This window comes from Chlorocebus sabaeus, chromosome 20 (genome assembly GCF_047675955.1).
Source record: "Chlorocebus sabaeus isolate Y175 chromosome 20, mChlSab1.0.hap1, whole genome shotgun sequence".
Classification (NCBI taxonomy): Eukaryota; Metazoa; Chordata; class Mammalia; order Primates; family Cercopithecidae; genus Chlorocebus; species Chlorocebus sabaeus.
Window position 1 is genome coordinate 104145785 of NC_132923.1, and position 14767 is coordinate 104160551.

Sequence of the window (14767 nt, forward strand, 5' to 3'; positions counted from 1 at the left end):
GGCCTCCCAAAGTGCTGGGATTACAGGCTTGAGCCACCGCGCCCGGCCGACAAATTACTCCTTAAAGCAGCTTCAGCTATGATTGAATGAATGCTAGAAATCCAGGATGAATATGATACTCCACCTCCACTTTTTAAAGGAAATAAATGATTTGTGTTTTTGGAATCTCAAGAAATTTACAGCTGGGCATGTTGGCTCACTCCTGTAATCCCAGCACTTTGGGAGGTCGAGGCAGGTGGATCACCTGAAGTCAGGAGTTTGAGACCAGCCTGGCCAACATGGCGAAACTCCATCTCTACTAAAAATACAAAAAAAAATTAGCCGGGTGTGGTGGCTTGCACCTGTAATCCCAGCTACTTGGAAGTCTGAGGCAGGAGAATTGCTTGAACCTGGGAGGTGGAGGTTGCAGTAAGCCAAGATTACACCACTGCACTCCAGCCTGGGTGACAGAGCAAGACTCTGTCTCAAAAAAAAAAAAAAAGAAAAGAAAGAAAGAAATTTACTTTCTCACATGGGATATATTTTACAGTTGGTCAAATGTGCTTGTGTGTATATGTGTATTCTTTTCTCTGTATCATATGTGATAGTGGGGTAGTGCCAAACATTGTTAACTCTGATGAATAATGTCTCTTTTGGTTAGATCATTCTTACCTTACTGGTATCTCTTACTGTTTCCTTACCTAGTTATGCTGTTATTGCCTATGGCTGTGCCAGCTGCCCGAAGCTAACTTGTGAGAGGGAAGGTTGCCAGACTGAGTTCTGCTACCACTGCAAGCAGATATGGCATCCAAATCAGACATGCGATATGGCCCGTCAACAGAGGGCCCAGAGTTTACGAGTTCGGACCAAACACACTTCAGGTCTAAGTTATGGGCAAGAATCTGGACCAGGTATAAGTTGACATTATCTCATTGTCTCTTTATTTGGTATTTCATGATGTGAGCCCAAAGCTGAAAGAGATTATCTTGTCGTATAACCCAAGTGCTCCAAAGGATCAGAGAGCAGAAAATATCATTTGGTAATATTTTCAATATTATAAAAGAGATAGCACTTCCCTCTCTGACCATTATGGGTTATCCAACCCATATAAAATTAAAATGCAACAAAATTGAATTATGTAGTTCCTACTTTCTTAGTAATATGTCTCAGATTGGAGAGCAATTAGTTTGTTTTGTTTTGCTAGGGGCTTTTTCAAAACTTTCATTGTGAACAGAAAGACATTTAATTAGTATTAAACCTGTACTGTTTGCCTTCAAGCTGGCTTAAGTGCCTCACTGCCTTTGGAAGTAGAGTACAGATTGAAGAAAAGGAAATAATATTAGTATAGATTAATGATTAACCTTAAAAGAAGGAATGTCACACATTCAGCTCCAACATTGACCAGAGTAAACCTATTTTAAAATGTCAGTGGATTTATTGCTTTGTACTTTTATTTTACTGATGTCATTTGGGAGAGGCTAGTAGGAAAGATTTTGCCATTCACTTTTTCCTGGCACAGCATAATTTCCTAAATTGTCATTTTATTAGGATAGTTCATAACTTGCTCTGAAAATTACCAGTGTATATGCTACATAGCATACCCAGTTGTTTTTAGGTTTTGAATTTGAAAGTATCAGGGGAAGGGATTGTGAGCTATGTTAACAGCAAATCACAGTGATACATGTTGAACCTGAAAAATAAATTTCCTGAACTAAAGTTTTTAAAAATGTGAAGCTAATTCCAGGCTGCAGGCTATTCTTTCTGTAGGATTCTTCTTTTAAATCTGCCAGCCTATCGACTGGTAGAAATTTCATTTTTCTTGGAAACATCTTTCTCCCTAAGGAAGTCTCCTTGCTAGAATGTGGTTCAAGTGCTGTGTAAGATGCCAGTTGTTGGGATAGGCAGCTCAGTGAGAGATAGGATTTGTTTTATGAAAATTCCTGAGGTCTAGACATAGCCAACCTTCCAGTAAAGTGGGCTGTACACTTTGGAGTGTTCAGTGAAGAGTGCTTGACTGCTGCCTCATTTCTTATGTATACTCCTAGGAATAATTAAATCAAACTGGATTTAACTAGGGGTGTTTTTCTACCCATTCTTCCTCCCCCACTCATAGCAGATGACATCAAGCCATGCCCACGATGCAGTGCTTATATTATCAAGATGAATGATGGAAGCTGTAATCACATGACCTGTGCAGTGTGTGGCTGTGAATTCTGCTGGCTTTGTATGAAAGAGATCTCAGACTTGCATTACCTCAGGTAAGATGGGAAATGCATCCATTCCTTTCGTAGTCTTATTCTTTACTGATTTAGGGAAAAGGATGTCAAAAAGACACAGCCCTTCTCTCATTACAGATTAAGGAAGCTATGAAAAGTTCTTCTGATATGCTCCTTTTATGTTTTCACCAGCTACTATTCTAGTTCTTTCTATCTTTCTTTGCTTTTATACGTGCCATATTCCAGGTAGTCTGGATTTGCTTTTCCCCTTTTGCTGTCTTGCTTCCATACTTGTTCATGTTCTTTCCTTTGCCTAGAATGCTTTCTGCCTACCTGCCAGTATCCTCCTTTTATCTCAACTTGTTCAGTTCTTGTCTTTTAAGAGCCACTTAAATGCCATTTCATCCATGATGCCTCACCTTTTTCTGCCTCATTCTTTGACTTTGTTTTATGTTTTGTCATAAATATCATCAGTACTTTATACTTCATGTACATGTCTTATCTTACTAAACTGTAAATATCTTGAGGCTAGAGTTGTGACCTTTTTACAGTTTTTTGCATTTAGTGAGTTCCCAAGGAATTCATTGAGTGAATTTTCTTTTTTTTTTTTTTTTTTTTTTTTTTTTAACAGAGTTTCACTCTGTCACCCAGGCTGGAGTGCAGTGGCTAGATCTTGATTCACTGCAACCTCCGTCTCCCGGGTTCAAGTGATTCTTCTGCCTCAGCCTCCCAAGTAGCTGGGATTACAGGCGCCCGCCACCACACCTAGCTAATTTGTGTATTTTTCGTGGAGGCGGGGTTTTACCATGTTAGCCAGTCTGGTCTCGAACTCGAGCCTCAGGTGGTCCGCCCGCCTCGGCCTCCCAAAGTGCTGGGATTACAAGTGTGAGCCATCGTGCCCAGCCTCATTGAATGAATATTAAAATATTGTTTTGGAGGAGTTAATATTTACAAGCAAAATGTTTGCTAATATTTACAGAAAAAAAGTGTTAATATTTACAAACATTCATCATGTAAATGAAACACAACACCTTCATTTCCAGTTTTTCAAACATTTGAGTACTTACTGTGTACTAGTCATTGGGGACATACGGGTGAATAAGACATGATCCCTATTTTCAAAATTTCTTATCCCTTCTAATAGAGAAGATAGCACAAAGAGAATGGGCAAAAATGATTGGGCACAGAAGGGCTGAATGTAAAAGTAGCCAAACCTCAGAATACCAAACTGATACAAAGGTTATGATGAGGTCTTTTTATATCCTCTCCCAGGAACATGGTTTGCAGTGTCTATTAGGTGTGGTAGGACATATGCCAAGAAAACTACACAAATCAGAGTGTTCATTAGCTGAAGGGTGCAGTGTGTCTGGATGGGGTGTCAAGTTCATAAGGCTATGCAGCATCCCAAGTATTGTCAGTCACGGAAGCTAGATCAGTTTTGGTGGGTTAGGGAAGACAGAATTCAGCAGAGAAGAATGGAAAAGGAGTTTCAAGTCTGGAAGCCCATCTTTACAACAACAACCAAAAAGTTAAAGAGCCCAGAGCTCTAATAGTCTGGCCTTGTCCTTTGCTCTCCCTTGTGTAATATATTCATTTCCCGTAAACTTTTCTGTTAATCACTCTTATTGAAAAGAAGGCTGTTGCTGTTATCAGGCCCTCTGATAACAATAGCTGCATTTGTAATGTTGACATTAACTTCAGTCTGTTTCCCTTGCAGCCCCTCTGGCTGCACGTTCTGGGGCAAGAAGCCATGGAGCCGTAAGAAGAAAATTCTTTGGCAGCTGGGCACGTTGATTGGTGCTCCAGTGGGGATTTCTCTCATTGCTGGCATTGCCATTCCTGCCATGGTCATTGGCATTCCTGTTTATGTTGGAAGGAAGGTAAGAAAGACATGCTGGTTTCTGTGCTTGTTTCAACTTTAGGTTCATTGGTAAAGGTTTGAGGGAAATGGGAAGGAGCTGTGTTTCAGAGCTGCCTGAAAACCAGCTGGTTCTTAGATAAAAATAACCTTCCTTTCTTAAATTGATTTTCATAAACCCCCATGAGATCTGAAAGTTCTGATTAACATCCTGAGCCTGACTTGTCTCAGTGACTTAAAGGTAGAATGCTGGGCTGGGCATGGTGGCTCACGTTTGTAATACATGGCCTAGCACTTTGGGAGGCCAAGACAGGTAGATCGGTTGAGCCCAGGTGTTTGAGACCAGCCTGGGCACATGGCAAACCCATCTCTGCCCCCCAAAATAGAAAAATTAGCTAGGTATGGTGGCATGTGCCTATAGTCCCAGCTACTAGGGAGGCTGAGGTGGGAGGATTGCTTGAACCCAGGAAGGTAGAGGTTGCAGTGAGCCAAGATCACACCACTGCACTCCAGCCTGTGTGACAGACTCCAAAAAAAAAAAAAAAAAAAAAAAGAAGAAGAAGGTAAAATGCTTACTTCATTCCCCTGAGTTATTTTGTCTCTTTTTGGTTTAACTTTGTCTGTATTGTTTTATATCTTCCAGGTCTGAGTTAGGTTAAAATTTGAGAAAGATGCCTATTTGGGGTAGAGGATATGTTTTAATATATAGATAACTTACAAATGAACAGTCACCTGTCCTTTTTTTCTCTGGCAAAAGATTGATGTCCTAACCTGCTGACCTGGATTTTCTTTTTTTGTTCTTAGATTCACAGCAGGTATGAGGGAAGGAAAACCTCCAAACACAAGAGGAATTTGGCTATCACTGGAGGAGTGACTTTGTCTGTCATTGCATCCCCAGTTATTGCTGCAGTTAGTGTTGGTAAGCTGGTCAGGACCACACACCTCTTCTCTCTCAGCTTTCTGACCATAGCAGTTTAGCCAGATGGCCAGATGTTTCTCAAAGACTCCTACATTTTATGCCAACCCATCTTGATAGTTAATTCTATTAGGCACCATGATTATGATTATTTTTAAGTTTTTCAGCCACACTAAATTATCAGATTGTGCGATCTTTTGTTCTTAACTTAATGCCTAGAACTGCGTTTGGCACATAGAAAAGGTTGAATAAACTTATTTTAAGCCCTAGTTTTCACCTTTCATCTTCCTTCTCTACTTGCCATGAAATCCACAAAACAAAATTACTTTTATTTTGATTTGTTTAATGCTTCACATTACTTTGGGAGGCTTAAGAGTTTGTTTTAGAATAATAGTAGTGTAACATTTAATGTGGCTCTTCGTGTGCCAGGAGTGGTTCTGAGAATTTTGCATATATTAATTTATTTAATCCTCACCATCCTCATAAAAGGAAGCACAATTTTAATAGAAAGGTGCAGTAATTGGCCAGGTGCAGTGGCTCACGCCTGTAATCCCAGTGCTTTGGGAGGCCGAGGTGGGCATATCACGAGGTCAGGAGATCGAGACCATCCTGGCTAACACGGTGAAACCCTGTCTCTACTAAAAATACAAAAAATTAGCCGGCTGTGGTGGTGGGCGCCTGTAGTCCCAGCTACTTGGGAGGCTGAGGCAGGAGAATGGCGTGAACCCAGGACGCAGAGCTTGCAGTGAGCCGAGATCATGCCACTGCACTCCAGCCTGGGTGACAGAGTGAGACTCTGTCTCAAAAAAAAAAAAAAAAAGAAAGGTACAGTAATTTTCCCAAGGTCACTTAGCTGGGACATGAATCAAGTTAATCTGCCTTCAGATCCTGTGCTCTTAACGGGTAAGTCATTCTACCTCACACAGCAGTAAGATTTTGGAATTAACATCCTGAGGAGATCCTAAACTCCAAGCAGTAGTCACTTATTTAATATTTGATTCTTGATTGGGTTAGCATTTCAGCAGTGATTAGAAGAGGGGAAAATGAAAGCAACATATATTTACTGTGCAAGGCACAGTACATAACATTCTCGTTTGATTATTGACAACCCTGGAAGATAGGTCCAAGGTTATACAGCTAGTAAATGGAGCCAAGAATCTAATCCAGACCTTTCTGATTTCTAGCCTGATCATCATTCGGTTACACCAGGCAACCTTTTTGGGATAGCCATTTTCTGTCTTTTTTTCTTTATAAAGTAGTTTGTCCGTGCCTGGACTGGGAAGAAGAATTCAGGGCACTTGCAACCTAATAGCCAGCTGACATGTTTCCTTCTCTTCCCCCAGGTATTGGTGTCCCCATTATGCTGGCATATGTCTATGGGGTTGTGCCCATTTCTCTTTGTCGTGGAGGTGGCTGTGGAGTTAGCACAGCCAACGGAAAAGGAGTGAAAATTGAATTTGATGAAGATGATGGTCCAATCACAGGTAAAAAGCAGGATGTTTATTGTCATTTGAATTTATGATATACAAGATAAAAATCAGTAAAATTCAGCACATTTTACAGGGAGATTGTCATTGGATTACTTTGGATAATGAGCTTTATAGGGGGTAAAGTATTTTTAGCTTTTCATTTCTTTGTTCCAAAGTTATTAGGTTAATTCCCCTGGTACTTGCCTCTGTGTGGCAGGTACAAACTAGTAGGATTCCAAGTAACTCCAAGTATGCTGGTAGTAGTAGTGATTATAATAACGTCTCTATATCTGCGCAGTATTTGATAATTTTCAGAGTATTTTACACAATTATCTCACTTGCTTTTTACAACAAACAGCTCTCTGACTAGGGAGGATGGGACTATTATCCCCATTTAAATGGAAATTTCTTTTTTTTTTTTTTTTTTTTTTGAGACAGAGTCTCTGTCACCCAGGCTGGAGTACGGTGACACGATCTCTGTTCACTGCAACCTCCGCCTCCCAGGTTCAAGCGATTCTCCTGCCCTAGCCTCCCAAGTCACTGGGACTACAGGCATGTGCCACCATGCCTGGCCAATTTTTTTTTTTAGTAGAGACAGGGTTTGGGGTTTCACCGTGTTAAGCCAGGATGGTCTCAATCTCCTGACCCCATGATCCGCCCACATTGGCCTTCCAAAGTGCTGGATTACAGGCGTGAGCCACCACACCTGGCCTAAATGGGAATTTTTTTAAGCTTTTGTCTCACTATCTGTTAAGAGCTTCACAGAGCTGAGACTAGAGCAAGTCTTCTGACTTCTACTTTATTATTATAATTTTTTTTTTTTTTTTTGAGACGGAATCTCGCACTGTCACCCAGGCTGGAGGGCAGTGGCCGGATCTCAGCTCACTGCAAGCTCCGCCTCCCAGGTTTACGCCATTCTCCTGCCTCAGCCTCCCGAGTAGCTGGGACTACAGGCGCCCGTCACCTCGCCCGGCTAGTTTTTGTGTTTTTTAGTAGAGACGGGGTTTCACCGTGTTAGCCAGGTCTCGATCTCCTGACCTTGCGATCTGCCCATCTCGGCCTCCCAAAGTGCTAGGATTACAGGCTTGACTGACTTTTACTTTAACGTGGTTTCTACTTACCGTAGTAACTAACGTAGGGCACAGAGATCCCCAAAGGTTCTTCTAGCTTTCTACTGGAAGCATCCTATTAAAATCAGCATATGACCCAAACATATTTTTTAAATCTTCACATTTGGTTACATGGAAGCAACAGTGTAGTGGAAAGAATAGTGGACTCAGAATCAGAGTTATAGTTTCGTGTAACTGCCATGGCCTTGGACAAGTCATTTAGTTTTAAATTTTAGTTTTCTCATCTAAAATTGAGGCTACTAATGCCTAGTTATTTGGAGGATTAAATATGAACATATGTTAAAACACTCGATATGTGGCGACTGCACACAGTACCTGTTCATTAAGTGAATACATTAGTACTCTGAAAAGTCATTGCAGGAAAATGCCCACTGTTTGGATGCTCTGCTGTCTTGATTTGAGATGTCTGGTTCTATCCCCAGTGGCAGATGCCTGGAGAGCCCTCAAGAATCCCAGCATTGGGGAAAGCAGCATTGAAGGCCTGACTAGTGTGTTGAGCACTAGTGGAAGCCCTACAGATGGACTCAGTGTTATGCAAGGTCCTTACAGCGAAACAGCCAGCTTTGCAGCCCTCTCAGGGGGCACGCTAAGTGGCGGCATTCTCTCCAGTGGCAAGGGAAAATATAGCAGGTAAACAAATAGATAATTTCTGACAGAAATGGTTAGAATTATAAGAAGTAATGCATTGAGCCATTTCTCTGTGCCAGGCTTGTGCCATATATCATCTTATTTTGATTTCATTGTTGATGGGTTTTGTTTTGTTTTGTTTTTACTTTTTTTTTTTTTTTTAAGACGGAGTCTCGCCCTGTCGCCCAGGCTGGAGTGCCGTGGCGCGATCTCAGCTCACCTCACGCTCTGCCTCCTGGGTTCAAGCGGTTCTCCTGCCTCAGCCTCCTGAGTAGCTGGGATTACAGGCGCCCGCCACCACGCCCAGCTAATTTTTTGTATTTTTAGTAGAGACAGGGTTTCACTATCTTGACCAGGCTGGTCTTGAACTCCTGACCTCGTGATCCACCAGCCTCTGCCTCCCAAAGCACTGGAATTACAGGCGTGAGCCACCGCACTCAGCCTTTTTTTTTACTTTTGCAAATAGGAAACAAGCTTAGAAAAAAAGGTTACGTCAGTTATGCAAAGTTCAATTTTCTTTCCATTGCACCATAGCTGCCTCTGTATAAAGAATAATCCTGACTTCGGATTCTCCCTTGACTGCCCGAGGCTGACTGCTTCAGGAAGGGAGAGTAGGCATTTTTATAGAATTCCTAAAGCTGTGGAATTTTGGAATTTTATAGAATTCCATTAGGCTTGTCATTCACTTTCAGTAGCATTTATGCTGTATCGTGGCTTATTTATTTTATTTTATTTTTTGAGACGGAGTCTTGCTCTGTCGCTGGAGTGCAGTGGCGCGATCTTGGCTCACTGCAGCCTCCACCTCCTGGGTTCAAGTGATTGTCCTGCCTCAGCTTCCCGAGAGGCTGGGACTACAGGCACGCACCACCATGCCCGGCTAATTTTTGTATTTTTAGTAGAGACAGGGTTTCACCACGTTGGCCAGGCTGGTCTCAAGCTCCTGACCTTGTGATCCACCTGTCTCAGCCTCCCAGAGTACTTGGATTACAAGCGTGAGCCAGTGTGCCCAGCCCATCGTGGTTTATTGATAGTGGGCTTTGGGGGTATTTTTTTGTTTTTTTTCTCACTCTGTAATCCAGGCTGGAGTGCAGTGGCACAATCATGGCTCACTGCAGCCTCAACCTTCTGGACTCAAACAATCCTACCACCTCAGCCTCCTGAGTAGCTAGGACTACAAGTGCACACAGCACACCCAGCTAATGTTTTAAATTTTTTGTGGAGATGGGGTCTTGCTCTGTTGCCCAGGCTGGTCTTGAACTCCTGGCCTCAAGCCATCCTCCCAACTCGGCTTCCCAAAGTGCTAGGATTATAGGCATGAACCATTGCGCCCAGCTGGTTTATTGATATTGCAATCCTTATTACCTTTCTGTTTCCATTTGCTAGGTAAGGGAAATCAATTCTATGTACTTGTGTTGAAAATATGTAAAGCTTTGTAACTAAAAAGGTTGTGACTTGCTTGGTTATTTCACTAGTTAGGCAGACCAGAGTATATATTTTCAGAGGAGTATAACATGTTGCCTGAGAAGCAGTTAGTTGAATGCAATGGAGAAGAAAGGCCTGGTGGGGGTAAAGGTAGAACAAAGCAGGATAGGAAGAGGGAGATGGTTGCCTTCAGCTATCTGAAGGACCTTCAACTGTGAAAAGGATTAGACTTCTATGCCTCATACCAAAAGGTAGATTATAGTCATGTATATTTATGACTTGACAGAAGCTAAAGGGAAACTAATTTTTGTTCAGTATAATGAATATAGGGAAAAGCAACATGAAAGCCCAAAGAGTGCCGGGCGCGGTGGCTCAAGCCTGTAATCCCAGCACTTTGGGAGGCCGAGACGGGCGGATCACAAGGTCAGGAGATCGAGACCATCCTGGCTAACACGGTGAAACCCCGTCTCTACTAAAAAATACAAAAAAATAGCCGGGCGAGGTGGCGGGCGCCTGTAGTCCCAGCTACTCGGGAGGCTGAGGCAGGAGAATGGCGTAAACCCGGGAAGCGGAGCTTGCAGTGAGCTGAGATCCGGCCACTGCACTCCAACCTGGGCGACAGAGCGAGACTCCGTCTCAAAAAAAAAAAAAAAAAAAAGAAAGCCCAAAGAGGAAAAAGGCTACCTTAGTAGATACTGAGCTGCCTATCCCTGGAAGTGTTTACAGTGAGACCAGATGGCCATTTGGCTATAAGAAGGATTCAAGCAACAGATGGCAGGTGGACTGGATCTCACACCTGAGTGCCTGTCAGTCACCTGGGAGCCTCTTAAAAATAGACTTCAGGGCCCCATCCCAGAATTAATAACTTAGAATTTCCTGGAGTGGCACCTAGAGGGTGATCTGTGTTTTGAAAAAGCTCCCCAGGTAATTCTAGCACAGCCGTTGCATGAACCAGCATCTGAGAACCATGTAAGTAGGAGGCCTTTCTGAAAGACTCTTCCAACTCAGAGTGATTCTGTGGCAGACCTGAAACTAGACCCCAGGTCTCTGACACTATGCACTTTCCATGCATTCCCTCATTTCCCTGGGCCTTGGCACATTTTTGAAGGGCACCTGAGGCTGGAGCAGCAGAGCAAAGGCTCAGGCAGTAGGATGGAAGCTGCTTGAATGTGCAGCTGCAGGCTGCTACTGACCCGTCTGTGCATCTCATGACTCTGGTTGTCTCTTGTCAGGGGATCCCGCCCCCACATGCTGGCGTATTCACTGCTGTGCTTTCTTAAAACCAACACCCCTGTAAATAAGCAGACAGACATAATTGGAGACTGACTTGCTGAAACTGCAGCTTAGCCAGTCCAGCTGTTCTAGTTCTGTGAAAGCCTTTATTTTATAGGAAATGAATGAGTCAGATGGGTTTGACTGTGAAACCCATTATGAGGAAATACTTAAGTGTGCAACAAAGTGGTGTTGGAGCCAAGAAAGGAAATAGTTATGGGCTCTGAGATACTACTGGGAAAGTTTGCTGCTCCAAGAGGAGGGAAGAGGTTGGCTCCTATATGTCCTTCAGTCTCATTCCCTGGCGGTAATTTGATTGTTAAATGTTTGATTTGCTATTATGTGCAAGGCAGGGAAGGTAAAGTATGAATGAGTTGTGGTTTCTCCTTTTGTGGAGTTAACAGAGGAGTGAGAGATGCATAATAATGAGTAGGCAGGGCCTGCTCATGCCTGTAATCCCAGCACCTTTTTTAGGTGGGCGATCACCTGAGGTTAGGAGTTCAAGACCAGCCCGGCCAACATGGTAAAACCCCATCTCTACTAAAAATACAAAAATTAGCTGGGTGTGGTGGTGGGAACCTGTAATCCCAGCTACTTGGGAGGCTGAGGCAGGAGAATCGGTTGAACCTGGGAGGCAGAGGTTGCAGTGAGCCGAGGTCGTGCCACTGCACTCCAGCCTGGGTGACAGAGTGAGATTCCCTCTAAAAAAAATAGTAAGTAGGCAGGTGCTGTGGGAGTACTTGGCAAGAAGTGAATGGTTTGCTGGGATGAAAGGGGAAGTGATGTTTTCTTTGTTGTTAAGGACTGAGTATAAGTTTGTCTGGTAGAGAAAGGAAATGTCTAGAGAGACGGAATAGTGTGTGCAAAGTCATGGAAGTATAAAATGTATAGGTATTTAAAGAAAGAAAAAATTCAGAGTGACTATGATTTCGGATCTATAGGGAGTAATAGAACTGGACAGAGAGCTTCCTGGCAGATCAGGAAGATCTTAAATGCCTGTTGGCAGTAGGGAGCCAAGAGTTAGAGAATTGTTAGAGTGATTGGTTCTTTATTCACACTGGCACTGTTCTAGAGGTTGTTTGACTTGGACTTAAGGGTTACTGGAGAGGGAGCCCAATTGTAGTCATCCAGGCAGGAGATGATGAAAACCTGAAGTTAAGCAGTAGCTGTGGGGATAGAAAGGAGGGGACGATTTCAATAGATATTTAAGAGAAAAAATGTATGGGCATCTATTTGCGCTGTTTGACAATTGGAGATCAGACAACCAGAGTTTGCAAGAGAGTAATGGAAGAGATGTGTGCCAGGAAGCAGACTGTCTTGGAATACTCAGGTCTCATATTAACTTGAACGTCCCGTCTTTACACAGGTTAGAAGTTCAAGCCGATGTCCAAAAGGAAATTTTCCCCAAAGACACAGCCAGTCTTGGTGCAATTAGTGACAACGCAAGCACTCGTGCTATGGCCGGTTCCATAATCAGTTCCTACAATCCACAGGACAGGTATGTGAACAGTCAGATGTCCAGGAGAGGTTGCATTTTTTGGTTGGGTACTAGGTCTTTAGAAGTTCAATGCCTCATGTTAGAGTTCTGTGTACCATATCGTGGGATATATAGTGTAACCTGTGAATTCATTTGAGCAAGTTCTTGGTACTAGAGTGTTTGGCATCTCTTGATCCTTCTTGTTAGTACTTGATTTTTAGAGATTTCTTTCTTCCTTTTATATATTTTTTTCATTCTTTTTTTTTTTTTTTTTTTTGTCGTTTTTGGCTATTGCAACAGTGTATAATTACATGGAACTTAAAGAGCTAGATTGGGGTTCATTGATGTCTTCGAGTCTAGGGTTTCTGCTTGCCCTTTGCTTGATAGGGTTCCCATAGCTTCTTTCTCTTTCATTTTGAGAAACTAGTGTATCTGGGATGGTGTGATTGTGGTACTCCCACTGGTAGGTATTCTGGCTTCTTCTACTTGTGGCATGGTAGTAAAAAACTTTTACTTTTCTATTTTGAGTAAGCCAGCGTGGGGCTCTGACCCTTAGTTGAATTTTGGCAGCTCTTTCTATATGTTAAAAGAGATTGGCTGAGATATATGTATGTGTGCATCTGAGTACACGTGTGCATATATAGTTAAATCAGCAAAAAGGACCTAATTCCTCTTCTCCATGTAATTTATTTTTATTTTTATTTTTTTAGAGACAGGGTCTTGCTCTGTCAACCAGGCTGGAGTATAGTGGCACAATCATAGCTCACTGCAGCCTTGAACTCCTGGGCTCAAGTGATCTTCCCACTCAGCCTCCCAAGTAGCTGGGACTACAGGATGTGCCTCCATGCCCAGTTAATGTTTTTTCATTTTAGAAACAGGGTCTGACTTTGTTGCCCCAGCTGGTCTCAAACTCCTGGACTCAGGCGATCCTCCCACCTCGACCTCCCAAAGCACTGGGGTTATAGGCATGAGCCACCGCATCCAGCCTCCATTTCATTTGAGTGTTAGATTAAAATGTTATTTTTGTTAAAAGTGAGCTCTAGCTCACTGTTTACCTATCTTTTTGAAATTCCTAATCCTGAACCCACAAACTGCTTTTACCAACAGGTTTAGCATGACCCATGCATGACTCAGCAAAGTGGATTTTGTCTCCACAGAGAATGCAACAATATGGAAATCCAAGTGGACATTGAAGCCAAACCAAGCCACTATCAGCTGGTGAGTGGAAGCAGCACAGAGGACTCGCTCCATGTTCATGCTCAGATGGCAGAGAATGAAGAAGAAGGTAGTGGTGGCGGAGGCAGTGAAGAGGATCCCCCCTGCAGACACCAAAGCTGTGAACAGAAAGACTGCCTGGCCAGCAAACCTTGGGACATCAGCCTGGCCCAGCCTGAAAGCATCCGCAGTGACCTAGAGAGCTCTGATACACAGTCAGACGATGTGCCAGACATCACCTCAGATGAGTGTGGCTCCCCCCGCTCCCATACTGCAGCCTGCCCCTCAACCCCCAGAGCCCAAGGTGCACCAAGCCCAAGTGCCCATATGAACCTCTCTGCCCTAGCCGAGGGACAAACTGTCTTGAAGCCAGAAGGTGGAGAAGCCAGAGTATGAAGTGGAATGTATGCTCCTGTTCTGAGAAGCACACTTGTAACTGCATCTTTTGGATTTTTTTTTTTTTATTTTTTATTTTATTTTATTTTTTGCAAGGGGTAGGGATTTATGTATTTAATTTCAAAGATTCTCTGGTCACAGGTTTTCACCCAGGGAAATTCTGAGAAATTCACAATTTCTTACCAGTTAAAACATGAAAAGTTTGGCGTTAGTCCCCCTCCCCTCCCCTCCCTCTTTTTAGTTTTAATTTATTGGTTAAACTGATGGCAGCAATCCGTGAGGTGTGTCAAAGAGTGTACATATGTATGTGTGTATATTGAATGCTAAACATATTACTGAAAGACACATTTTAATAAAGATTTCTGTCATAATTCAACTTAACTCATTTTCCTTGGCTTGGATAGTCCCACAGAGCCAAGTGTTTGATTGAAACAGAGCACCATCTTTGACAGTCTCTAGACCTGAATTTTTCTAATCCCAGGGAAGAAGGATTGTATTCAAATCCAACCACAGTAGTCATCTATAAACCTGACTCCTAGCATGACAGGAAGCAAAGCTAGGCTTGTTTTGGACTTTGTAGTCAGACTGAAGAATTATTAGCCGAGTCAGCTGAATAGGGAAGCAGTAGATTAAAACTAACCTTGTTTGCCCTCTAGAGGCAACTGTGCAATTTACTCTTAAAGCTTTATCTACCCTTTTCTTCATTATAGTCACTATTAGTCATATGCTTCAGAGGGGGGAAGGAGTGGCAGTCCAGGTAGCTCTTAAGAGAATTCTCAGTGGCCAGGCA

General features: G+C 42.8%; 1 protein-coding gene across 3 annotated transcripts in view; it reads left to right on the forward strand.

Annotated features, from left to right (window-relative positions):
• The window catches only part of RNF19B (ring finger protein 19B), a 29478-nt gene extending 15125 nt beyond the window's left edge, over positions 1 to 14353 (forward strand). The window contains exons 2-9 of one of the 3 annotated variants that reach the window (XM_073007535.1): positions 685 to 890; positions 2096 to 2237; positions 3913 to 4075; positions 4858 to 4972; positions 6313 to 6453; positions 7991 to 8198; positions 12256 to 12387; positions 13474 to 14353. In XM_073007535.1, the coding sequence (XP_072863636.1) occupies positions 685 to 890; positions 2096 to 2237; positions 3913 to 4075; positions 4858 to 4972; positions 6313 to 6453; positions 7991 to 8198; positions 12256 to 12387; positions 13474 to 13495 (1129 nt within the window). In that variant the 3' untranslated portion in view covers positions 13496 to 14353. Of the gene's footprint in view, positions 1 to 684; positions 891 to 2092; positions 2238 to 3912; positions 4076 to 4857; positions 4973 to 6312; positions 6454 to 7990; positions 8199 to 12255; positions 12388 to 13473 lie in introns of all 3 variants that reach the window. The other 2 variants (XM_073007533.1, XM_073007534.1) reach the window with 2 other exon arrangements.
• The last annotated feature ends 414 nt before the right edge of the window (positions 14354 to 14767 follow it).